The sequence below is a fragment of the Hibiscus syriacus genome, unplaced genomic scaffold (assembly GCF_006381635.1).
Source record: "Hibiscus syriacus cultivar Baekdansim isolate YM2019G1 unplaced genomic scaffold, ASM638163v2 tig00110319_pilon, whole genome shotgun sequence".
NCBI classification, from domain to species: domain Eukaryota; kingdom Viridiplantae; phylum Streptophyta; class Magnoliopsida; order Malvales; family Malvaceae; genus Hibiscus; species Hibiscus syriacus.
Window position 1 is genome coordinate 2,709,164 of NW_024062678.1, and position 12,613 is coordinate 2,721,776.

Sequence of the window (12,613 nt, forward strand, 5' to 3'; positions counted from 1 at the left end):
AAAAAAATAAAAAAACTAAGATAATTATTTTAAGGCTTAATGCAAAAATAAGTGTCCAAACTATACTTAAAGTTAACTTTAAGTGCCTAAAAATTTTTTCGTTAAAAATAGATGCCTAATGTTTTCAACATTACACTTTAATTGTCTGTTGTTAAATTCAATCATTAAATGACACGTGTCATCTATATAAAATTTCTAGACACCTAAAAGTATAACATTATAAATATTATATACCTATTTTTAATTAAAAAAATTCTTATACACCTAAAATTAACTTAGATATAACTTGAACATTTATTCTTGCATGAAACCTTATTTTAATAAACATTAGAGTTAAGTTTAATTTGATCGGGAAGCTCACTTTTATCGTACCGGTTTGGGTAAACCTGGGTACTCAAGGCAGCCCTTAAACATGAAAAAGAAAAAGAAAAATTAATTTAATAAATAAAACATCATCTCTTACTATACTTTATACGTACATTATTTTCATGTTTAGAAGCGTATTTTTGCTGCGAAAGAGCCATGAAATTCACACCGACTCTTCCCATAAAAGGCTAAAGCGTCAGGGACACCACATGAGCCTTTGTTCTTTTCTGTTTTTCAACTGTTTCCCTCTCCTCCAAAAAAAGTTAAAAAAAAATTATTTCTTTTCTTCCAATTTTTAACTTCTCTTCCTTCGCTCGACAATATATAGAGGCTTGAGCTGCTCTTCCATTTCTCAATGTCACTGCTCTCTTTCTCTGAGTTTCTTTTCCTTTCTCAGTGGGTTCATCAGGAACTTCAAATTGTACCCACATTACCTTGTTTTTTAATTTGGGTTTCTCTTTTCAGTTTTAGAAAGTTGGAGGAAATCCATTTTTTTTTCTGTCTAGAAACTCTGCGCAGAAAGACATCTGTTCTTTTTATTTTTTAAATTGAAACTTGATTTGTGTTCATGGAGAAGTTAATGAGACTCATTTCAATGGCTCCTTTGCTTCTGCTACTTTGTCTTCCTTGTGCATTTGCCGGTCATGACTATAACCAAGCTCTGAGCAAGAGCATTCTGTTCTTCGAAGCTCAGAGATCTGGTTACCTTCCTCATAACCAGAGAGTTACGTGGAGAGCTAATTCCGGCTTGAATGATGGCAAGGCTAGTGGTGTAAGTTCAAATCCCAGTCTCATTCCTTTTCGTTTCGGTTTTGAATTTGAAAAATCATGGGTTTGATTTGTTGAAATTGTTTTGACTGATTTCTACAGGTGGATCTGGTTGGAGGGTACTACGATGCAGGGGACAACGTGAAGTTTGGACTTCCCATGGCGTTCACCATAACAATGATGTCGTTTTTCTGAACACGATTATTTTGTCACTAATATGTCCATTTCCTTTTCAAATCACAACTCGATAGCAACACTTGACTACTAAAATAATACTAATTCATTGCTTAAATTAAAAAGAGGGTTCCTCTTTGTTGAGAATCGCCTAAATTTGGTGCTAAATATTTAGGTGGGAGATGGTAACAGCGACCACTACTGTTGGCAAAGACCAGAGGACATGACCACCGACCGTCGTGCTTACAAGATTGACCCGAGTAATCCCGGGTCGGATCTGGCCGGTGAAACCGCCGCCGCCATGGCTGCAGCTTCAATCGTCTTCCGCCGCTCCAACCCTGCATATTCCAGTGAGCTTCTTCGCCATGCCTACCAGGTATATGCTTTCGCAGTCTCTTTTAACTCCCATTCGCTCACGGTTCTCAGGGACCATTGGATCCGCCGGTGCATGTTAGCCCACACTCTCTACCTATTTTAGCATAAGGTGGTGAAAAATTGGTTGTTATTATTGCACACTTTTTTTTGGTCCATCTCACAACTTGGCGGGCCCAAAAGCTACTTTCATTTAATAGAAACAACCGTTTAAATTACACCACAAATCATTTAATTATTAGTAATATTATAAATAGTTCACTGAATTTAAGACAAATTATAAATGGGTCATTCAGTTAGTTCATTGTTACAAATAGGTCGCTGAAACAAACATTGATTTTTTTAGGTATAATCAAGCTACTCTATTTATCAATTATAACAATCAAATCATTCAGTTTAAAGATTGTTATAATTGTGCTACTCGATGACTGTTACAATCACACCACTTGGTTATAGTTAAAAAAATTAACATCTGTTATAGAATTAACGACAAAATGATATGTTTGTGATAATCAATTAATTTAATAAATAATGTGTAATTTTTTTAAAATTATGATATATTTGTAATTTTATTAATAATTGATTGATTTTGTGGTGTAATTTAACCTTAAAAAATTATCTTACAAGATTAATGAATTGGTTTGTTTATATATAAACTTTTAGTGTTTCAAGAAAAGTATTAACATTTAGTATTTCTAAGCCAAAAAAAAAAAAAAGTGTCGTGAGTAGTTAACTAAGCATAGTTTTAACCGTACAGATCTATCCTATTAACACATCTTAACCGTCCACTTGTATCGCCAAGGTCACAATGAATTATTTCATTTATAAACGTGTGAATGGTGTCGGTGCTCTCCCAATTAAACTTACATCCCCAGATTACCCTTGCCTCTTCGCTCATATTACTTCATCCACCCTATCTTCCACTTTTAACAAAATTTTCAATCATTTTACAATATTATGATATTTTAAAGATTTTAAGTTTAGTTTTCTGTTTTCAGCTATTCGAATTCGCTGATAAATACAGAGGCAAATACGACAGCAGCATCACAGTTGCTCAGAAATACTACCGATCCGTCAGTGGCTACAATGTAAGCTTCATTCTTTTTTTCATAAATTTTCTTAAAAGCAGGCAATTTGAGCAATGCTGTTTAATTTTGTTTTGGTTGCTCAATTATTTTCTTTTTAAATTATATTTTACATATTATTTTTATATTAATTACTCATCATTAAAAAATTAATAAAATTGTTAATGTATATATTTTTTATATTTTTTTCAATGACGGCAGTAATATTATCTTATGATAATATCTCATCATCCCTGTTAATTTTTTAACTACAAATAATTAAAATGAAACCAAAATTAATATAATTTTGCAAAAACAAAATCGTTGGGTAACCAAAACGAATGAAAGTGATTAGTTAATTTGGAATTTTTGTGTAGGACGAGTTGTTGTGGGCCGCTGCATGGCTGTACCAAGCTAGTAACAATGAGTACTACTTGAACTATCTTGGAAAGAATGGTGACTCAATGGGTGGAACCGGCTGGGCCATGACTGAGTTTGGTTGGGACGTCAAGTACGCTGGGGTTCAGACCCTTGTCGCCAAGGTACTACTTTCAATATCTGAATCTAACAGTTATCGATTTGTTTATGTTTTCAAATTTTAACATTGTAGTTTTTGTTCCTTCGTAGTTCTTAATGCAAAGCAAAGCTGGGCTCCATGCACCAGTGTTCGAGAGGTACCACCAGAAGGCAGAGTACTTCATGTGCTCCTTGATTGGAAAGGGTGGCCGTAATATTCAGAAGACTCCCGGCGGTTTGATTTTCCGACAGAGGTGGAACAACATGCAGTTCGTGACCGGTGCTTCCTTCTTGGCCACTGTCTTCTCTGACTATCTCACTTCCTCCCGGGGAAGCTTGAAGTGTGCTGCTGGCAATGTTGCACCATCCGAGCTTCTTTCTTTTGCCAAATCCCAGGTGATTGATTACTCATTTCTTCATGTATGAATAGTGGACAAGTTCAGCCTTTGATACATGTTCTGATGTTTTTGCAATGTTGGATTCTCAGGTGGATTACATTCTTGGAGACAATCCAAGAGCTACAAGTTACATGGTTGGTTATGGGAACAATTTCCCACGACAAGTTCACCACCGAGGTTCTTCCATTGTTTCGATCAAGGTTGACGCCAAATTCGTTGCCTGTCGACAAGGCTATGCCACTTGGTATTCAAGGAAAGCAAGTGATCCCAATGTCCTCGCCGGTGCTTTGGTGGGAGGACCTGATGCCTATGATAACTTTGCTGATGAGAGGGACAATTATGAACAAACAGAGCCTGCTACCTACAACAATGCTCCTCTTCTTGGCATATTGGCTAGACTTGGAGGTGGTCATGGCGGTTATAACCAGCTCCTTCCTGGTATATAAAGCACAAATCCCTATTAAGCTGTATTATTATTACTTATTCTCGAGCATTCCATCAATCATAATGTTCATGACATTGGCTTTTTTGTGCAGTGGTTGTTCCAGCTCCTAATCCTGTTGTTGCCAAACCAAAGCCGGCCCCAAAACCGAATCCTGGTATATTTTTTTGCTTCTCCTTCAAAGATTTTCCCCTGAAATTTGTTGAACATACTCTTAGTTCTCTTTTCTATTACAATAGGCTGTTAAATTGCAAGATCTGATGTAGTTTTTTTTTTCATTTGCAGCCTCATCTTCTAGTCCAATTACCATAGTGCAGAAGATGACAACTTCCTGGAATGACAAAGGAAAAACATACTACAGATATTCCACTATAGTGACCAACAAGTCCTACAAGACTCTAAAGGATCTCAAGCTCTCAATATCAAAGCTTTATGGTCCTCTATGGGGTCTAGCTAAGTCTGGCAACTCCTATGGTTTCCCAACATGGCTTAACTCTTTACCAGCTGGAAAGAGTCTAGAGTTTGTATACATCCATTCTACTTCTCCTGCTGATGTCTCAGTTTCAAGCTACAATCTGGGATAAAGGAAGAACAATTGTGCAGCTGCTACACAGAAATACCAATTCAGGGGAAAAAAGGGTTTTCATTTTCATGTTTGGTGATTTTCAACTTTACTTGTTGATTAGGGCTTTTAGCTTGATATATTAGGGTATAAATAGCAGTGAAGATAGGAGGAGAAAGGAGTGAAGAGACAAATCGAAAAGGATAGCTCATCCTCGTTCCCCTCTACTTCATTAGTATATATATATATATATAATAGACATGGAAAAGAGTTAGGATTGAGAAGCTAAAACTAACGACTCTCAATAGATTGAAAGGAATCCGTATTTATTTGTACTTGAGAACAGCTTGTGTCTTTTTGCTTTGGGTGGTGTCATGCTGTAATTAAAGCTTTTGCAGCATTTTATTATATTTTGCAGATCAATATGGTTTGCACAACAATGTGTTTTGTCTCTTTCTCAAGTTTTGTATGTAAACTATTTACATGCAAGTTACTGTAATGGCATGGGAACTTTCGTCTACTACGACCGTTTTCAGAACATTTGGCAAGATGTGCTCTTGATGTGTCTTCAGTTGCTTCCCAAACAGTACATATGGCAACACATTGAATATAAAGTAGACGTGAGCAAAATTCGATTTTGTTTTTTAATTTCGAGTTACTCAAAAAAATAAAATTTTGACCAAGTATTTTGACAGTTTTATGATTTAGTCACTGATTTCATTATTCCTTCAACTTCTCCTTCATTTTAAGTCAATTTTTTATAAATTTGAACCACGTGCTCCTAAATCATTATATAATACATATGTACTTTCAATTTCTCTTTTTGATAACAAGTTTTATTTTTAATTTAGTCTCAATTTTTATAATTTCTTATTTCTTCAATTCATCATATATTTTAAGTTTGTTTTTTTTACCAAATTTGAACCACATTCTCATATACCACTATAAAATATCTATGTAACTTCAAGTCTTATTTTCTTTTACTAAAAATGGACTCTTTTTATTTAGTCCTTAGTATTTTACCCAATTTGATCTTTTAATTGCAATTGTTTGCAAATTATTTCTTTATATCAATTCCTCTACTCCTTTATACTCTCATCAATATTTTTCTCTCAAAATATTTTTTAAAATATAATATTATAAATATATTTTATAATTTTTTATTTTATTTGATATATTAAATAACATTATAATATGAAAAGAATATGAAATATATATCTTATATGATTAGAGAAAGTCAAAAAAATTAGAATCAATCATTATCATAATACTATAAATAATTATAAGAAAATTAATATAGAAATTCGAATAACTCGACTCAAATTTCTTAAACTCGACTCAACTTGAAAATATTTCAAGTTAAGTTCAAATTATAAAATATGAATCAAATATGATTAGAGAAAGTCAAAAAAATTAGAATCAATCATTATCATAATACTATAAATAATTATAAGAAAATTAATATAGAAATTCGAATAACTCGACTCAAATTTCTTAAACTCGACTCAACTTGAAAATATTTCAAGTTAAGTTCAAATTATAAAATATGAATCATCAACTCGAATAATTTAAATTTTTTTAACTCGACTCGATCAAATGCTCATCACTATACACAAGGTAACTTCCGGCGTTGTTTTTATTCTCATATGAAAAGACATAGGAGGTAAAAATTGTCTTTTCACTCGTCTTCTCTCTCCCCATCCCCATATGGAACATGTTCCATATAAAAATTTTACCCTTTTTTCTTTTTATGCGAGAACAAATTGAAGTGTAATTTGAGTTTTTGATAAGTTTTAATAACTCTTTTTTATTTAATATTAGTTACAAAATTATTTTAATTGCTAGGTATTATTTTATGTGTATAATATTTTTAATATTATATAATTTTATTTTAAAAACATTGATATTATTTTTATAATTATTTTATTAATACATTTGATTAACTCTTATCATGACGAAAATCTCACGTATGAGTAGGAGTGAGAATAGGCCAGGCCGGCCTAGGGCCTGGCCTATATAAAGTCTGGTCTGGCCTGACCTATTTAATAAAAAGGTCAGGCTCGACCTTTTTAAAAGCCTATTAAATTAAATATCAGACTTAGGCTTATTAAAAAGCCTTATAAGCCTAATAGGCCAGTCTATTTAAAGTGATTACTTTGTAAAATACGCTAAGTTAGAGTGACTTAATATGAATTTTACTCTAAAATTAATGACTAAACTGAAAATATTAAATATTTATTATGAAATAAACTTTTAAAAGTCAGACCACTTAATATGAATTACTCTAAAATTAATGACTAAACTGAAAATATTAAATATTTATTATGAAATAAACTTTTAAACAAGTCAGACCAAACCCAAATAAAAGCCTTTGACTGGCTATAAACCAGACTCAGACCTACAAATATCATCGTAGGCTAAGCTCAAGCCTATTGAAGCATGGTATGACCTATTCCCACCCCTAAATATGAGATGGCTTAGCATAGCATTATGACGCTCATTAGTACTTTATAGTGTGCGTTTTAAGAATTCTTAACTCTTATAATTCATTTATTATCCATAAAGTTATTTTCGTAATTTTTCTTACCCAAGGCATTAAACAACATTGTTATAGTCATTTTAGTATACAAGAGTATTTGATAATTATTGCCACTAAGGTGCGTTTTATTTAGGAGAATAATCTTTTCTGGAATTGTATTATCACGTTTGGTTAACGGAAAATATTATTACTCGGAAATATTTTTTTTCCAATATAATATTGTTAAGTTAAAATGGTGGAATGTCATTACCTCCAATTCTTAGGTATTACACAATTTCCACCACTTTTGATAAAAATACATTTAGTCTAATGAATTTTTTTTATAACGATCATTCTCAATTCTTATTTTTTGTGTTTTACTCAAAATTATACACATAATAATATACGAAAAGTTTGATTTAATAAAATATTAATAAATTTTACAATTTAAAATATTTTATATTTTTAATAATCAACATGTTTACTATTTATAATTTTATGGGATGAAAAAATAATATTAGAGTCAAAACATAATTATTTAAAATAATATTTAACTTTTAATTATTAAAAACGGATCTTATATATTGAAAAATAAATATCTTTACTCACTCAATATCATAATACTATTTTTTCATATTATATTATAATATTATATAAATAAATATGATATTTATTAATATTATTTAAAAATATAAATTTAATATACTAATTATATTAATTATATATTAAATGTATTTTTTCTCAAAAATTAGATAGTATAACGATTAAAATATTTTTATGAATTTTCATTCAAATATTTATAGATTAATATTAAAGTTTAACTTTTAAAAAAATCACAATGATAATTTAGTAAAATATGCATCCAAGTAATCTTATATTCCTCCAGCCAAACAATGTAATCTTATATTTCTGCTAAACAAACTAAACAAGATAATATAACATTTTCATAGTAACAGTAATGTTATTCTCAAAGGTAATCTTACATTCCGTGAACCAAACGCCCCTTAAGGGTTTTTTCTTTATTTTTCTAGTCACAACAAGGGTATATTAAACATTTCCGTATTCATATACCTTTAATCTTTTTTTTAAAAAAATTAAATCTAATCTTGATAGTATAGAGGAAGAAGGGACTCTAGGGGAATGAAGGATAATGTTTTTAGTGGGTCTAGAACCCAAGACCGACGGATCCATGTTATAGGTGGGAGGGCAATGACCCCCAAACTTTGATGGTTTAATTACCTCTTAAGCCACTAGTAGTTTTGAAACGATTACAATTAGGTCTTCGTCCCTTCCAAAAATTTCTAGTATAATTACTTTTAAAACACTATCAGTTTAAAATTAACTTAATCTCAAAATTTTCTGATTTAATTATATTTTAATACCTTTGAACTTTAAAATCAATGAAATTAAACCTTTAATCTCTTGTTTTATTGGTTTAATTACTTTTAAGGACCCTATTTATTTTGAAGTTAAACAACTTGCCTCCTCATATTTCAACCCTGGTTCTATCCCTGTCATATCCTAAAGAAATGTAAGGAAACAAAGATAAGTAAATTGACCCACCGGTTAAATATGTGTTTTGTTTGAATATATTTGCTATTCCGCTGCTTTTGTTCCCATTTTTATCGGGTTGATATGAAATTCCATTTTGTGTATGTCTTCTGCGTATCCTTATGTGTTTTTTTTTTCGATTTTGGACAATTTTGAACTTATTAACAAATATTCATTATTATGTTTGTTTCCCTTTAATAATAAATTACAACTTTTCTTGTGAAAAAAAGGATAAATCGCACCCAAAGAAAATAAGTTAACTAAACCATGTATTATGAAGAAGATGATGAAACAATGAGGCAATGATTAAGGGGTATTACGACATAAGGGGCATGCAGCATTCAATTTCAACCACTCATCGATACAATCGGCATGAAAATAATGCTTGCAATCTGGAATAGTCCTTAACTTCTCTTTGGCTTGGTATTCATCCAGACATATTGGGCAAGTGTTATGATTTAGACTCGGTAACCGCCGGCTTTCACCAAGCAATGTTACCGGATACGCCTCGATGGTTTTTCCGTCCAGACCTTTGGCTAAAGCATCCAATATCGGGGCGATCGAATTGGACAACGGTTCCGTCCGGTTGGGATGATGAAGGTCGTAACTCTCAGCCTTTTTGCGGAGGTAAATTACCAAGCCGATGATGAACAGGACTGGTATTCCCACACCAAACATTATGCCGTATTTAGCACGTCTTGGAAGACCTAAAATGAAAGAAAAATAAATCACGGAAAAATCATCTTTTAATTTTACTTTTGAGTAGAGTACCCTCGACCATAGTTATCATTTTGTTGAGTCTCGATTATTAAAATTATGAAATGATCTCTTGATTATAGGGTATTGTTTTTTGAGTTCACTAACTTTTAAAAGTTACAAAATAGTCAATAGACTATTCATATATTCCAAACTTTTCATTTTCTGTTAAAAAATTGACGACGTTTTGAGTTAAATGTTAACTTATTGTGACATAATAAAATTTGATCTCAAAATCTCAAATGACTATCATATCTCAGTCAACAAATTAACTAGCTCATATTGTTATCAATTGTTTATGAAAAAAAATGTGCTTCGAACATATAAATAATCAAATAAACATTTTATAATTTTTAATAGTAGATAAATTTAATAAAGAAATTCCCTTGTAATCGGGACCGTACGTGTACTTTTATTCTTTTATTTGTTAAAGAAAATATGAAACATGGTGATAACTGGTGACTGCCATAAATCTATGATATTCAACCGCAGACTGACGTGTTCATTGATGCATGAAAGCGATGCATCACCAATAGGTTTAGAACTCAATTTGAATTTTTCTTTGTTCAACTAATTACTGTTTTTTAAAATCATTATTTATTAATTTAACAAGTTCAATAGAGTAAATATTCCAACTACTAGTTTGCGTTTACACCGCATTAACAGAGTAAGAATTGGACTATAAATGACACATATGTAGCATGTTTTTAATCAAAATTAATCCATATTTTCGGATAAATTTAAAATACAGCCAATTAAAAGATAAAAATTAATTTTAATCGAAAATTTCACTAAGTGAATCGGATAACATTTTAAGTTGAAACGGAGAATATTATATTTTTCATAACAATTCATGTAAATTACATAATTATTCCGATTATAACATAAAAGTTACAGTCAAAAATTTTCTATTATAGCCAAAATTATTAGTGATTGTGTATATTTTAGAGTAGACAAATAATATTTCAAGTTAAAACCCATTGCGATGTAATATTCTAGGTTATATTTAAAATTATTATCAATTATATAAATTTTTAAGTTGAAGATTATAATATTTTAAATTTAAAAAATAAATTAACCTTATAAGACTCTCGTACCGCAAATGAAAACAAAACATACCGTTGCTAAAACCATCGGAGCATCCAACATCCAAGCCCGTATCACTCTTGAACATGCAATTCCCTGCTCGCCTTTCGCAAAACATGCAATTAGGTTCATTCCATGTCAACATGATACCATTGCCAGGATTCAACCAACCCGTCCAGGAAACTGGAACCGGAACCGTCGCTATCTCTGAACACGATGTCGAGAAGGACGTCGACAAATCAAGCCGTTCCACCGGTATAGCCACTACGGAGAAATTTCCGCCGCTAAGACAAGAGATATACTTTGCTTCAGGTAGCTCTGATGATGCAGCAAAGGAGCAATTGAAAAACGTGAAACTTCGAGGATACAACAAAGAAAAAGGGGTGAGGGATAGATTAAGCCCCTGAAGAAGACGTTGGGGGACACAATAATCGGGGTCGTTAATCCATATGTTTTGGAACATATAGTCGATGTTTACGACATCGAAATCGCCCGAAAATGGAAGCGAAAGGACAGTTTCGGATTGGTTTTTGCATGAGAGATTGAACCGGGGATAGCCACAACGATCAGCTTGGTTATCGAGACGGAAAGGGAAACGAATCGATTGAATCCCACATGAAACACGGCAGATTTCAGAGCTTGTTGATGGCCGAAGAGACGATAAGAGAAAGATGAAGAAGATGGTTTCAAAAAGATTCATAACTGGAAAACTAAAAAGGAAATACAACTCTGTTTCTCTTTTACTTTAAGCTTAAAGTAATTTCTGAGAATCCCGATTATGAGTTACAGGAAAAGAAAAACGTTCACAAAATTTATAGTGAATCAGATTATTCAAAGAAAATGAGTTCAAAGATGTCATTTTATACTTATTCAGAAAGCAGCTAGAACTAAACTATAATTTAAAATGTATATATACATATATATTGAAAGCAGCATTCATGTTATATATTTATAAATTGTTCAAATTGAATAAGACGGGGAGGTTGACATCTTGGATTATTTTAGAGAATTATGTAGCAGCCGATGAAAGACTTCAAAGTATTTATGGACTATAATAATTTTGTGTCTTGGTTGCATTAAGCAAATTGTTTGACTTATTTTACAAGGGTTTTCAGATTTATAATTTATTTAAAAAATCAAGGGGTAAATATCCTAACTAAATATAAATTTTATATTAGTGTATGTATAATATTTTGATTTTGAATCAATTATCACAAATTATTGATACAATTATCAATGTGAACATATTTTTTTAGATGAATCTTTGTGTTTCTTGCTGGTGAAAAAACTTTGTATCTTTATCTCATTGCTTTTGTCTTCTTTTAAACATGGGATTATAGTAGACATGGAATACCATTAGCCGGGAAGCGAACCGTCGTGGAGAAGGAACGCTGCTGGAGAAAGGAGGAGAGACCGTCGTCGGATTGGAGTGTCAGTTTTCGCAGACAATGTTAGCAAGAGGGTACATCAGCCATCTTTGAAGGAAGCTTTCCAGGCGTACGAAGTAGTCCCGGATGTTTATATTGCTTATTGGAATCCGAAAAGGAAGCTAAAGAAGTCGACGTTTGCTTTTGTTAGATTCAGAAACTTGGTCGAGGCTGAACTTGTGGTTGGAAAGGGAGATGAGAGAACGATCGATGGTTGTCCCATTAGGGTCTTTCTCACCTCGAACTGGAGTGTCAATACTCCGAAAAGGGGGGAGAACTTTTAGAATGTGTGGAGGAGGACCTCATCGCTAAGGGATTTGAGATCGTTCAAAGAAGCGTTGACAGACAAAGACAGACTAAATAACGATAGTGAACTCATGCTGCCTCTTTCTGGAGATGTAGTCCAAGTGGGGGTGGTAGATACGTTGCCAAACAGTGTTGACCGACAGGCAGTAGCAGATCTAGAAATTTATAAATAGGGATCCAAAATTTTAATTTTTTTTCTTAAAAATAATAGGGTGCAAAAAAAAATTCTTCCATTTTTCTTTAACATATTATACTAAATTTCACTCTTTTTTCACTTGACCCCTAGGGGCTTATTGCATCCGCCCCT

General features: G+C 32.1%; 1 protein-coding gene and 1 pseudogene across 1 annotated transcript; one reads left to right on the forward strand and one right to left on the reverse strand.

Moving 5' to 3' along the window:
• Positions 1-907: 907 nt before the first annotated feature.
• On the forward strand, positions 908-5,115 carry LOC120117365 (annotated as a pseudogene).
• Positions 5,116-8,978: 3,863 nt separating this feature from the next.
• On the reverse strand, positions 8,979-11,347 carry LOC120117477 (putative RING-H2 finger protein ATL21A). Its single transcript, XM_039137755.1, has 2 exons — positions 10,607-11,347; positions 8,979-9,438 (listed from the first exon to the last, which is right to left on the reverse strand). The coding sequence occupies exons 1-2, from the start codon at positions 11,271-11,273 to the stop codon at positions 9,038-9,040; spliced, it is 1,068 nt and encodes a 355-aa protein (XP_038993686.1). The 5' UTR covers positions 11,274-11,347; the 3' UTR covers positions 8,979-9,037.
• Between the last annotated feature and the right edge of the window lie 1,266 nt (positions 11,348-12,613).

Excerpts from the sequence above, each read along its gene's own strand:
- LOC120117477 (XM_039137755.1), bottom strand. The coding sequence starts at position 11,273 with ATGAATCTTTTTGAAACCATCTTCTTCATCTTTCTCTTATCGTCTCTT. Across the intron at positions 9,439-10,606 it reads CTCCGATGGTTTTAGCAACG|GTCTTCCAAGACGTGCTAAA; the intron begins GTATGTTTTGTT and ends CTTTCATTTTAG.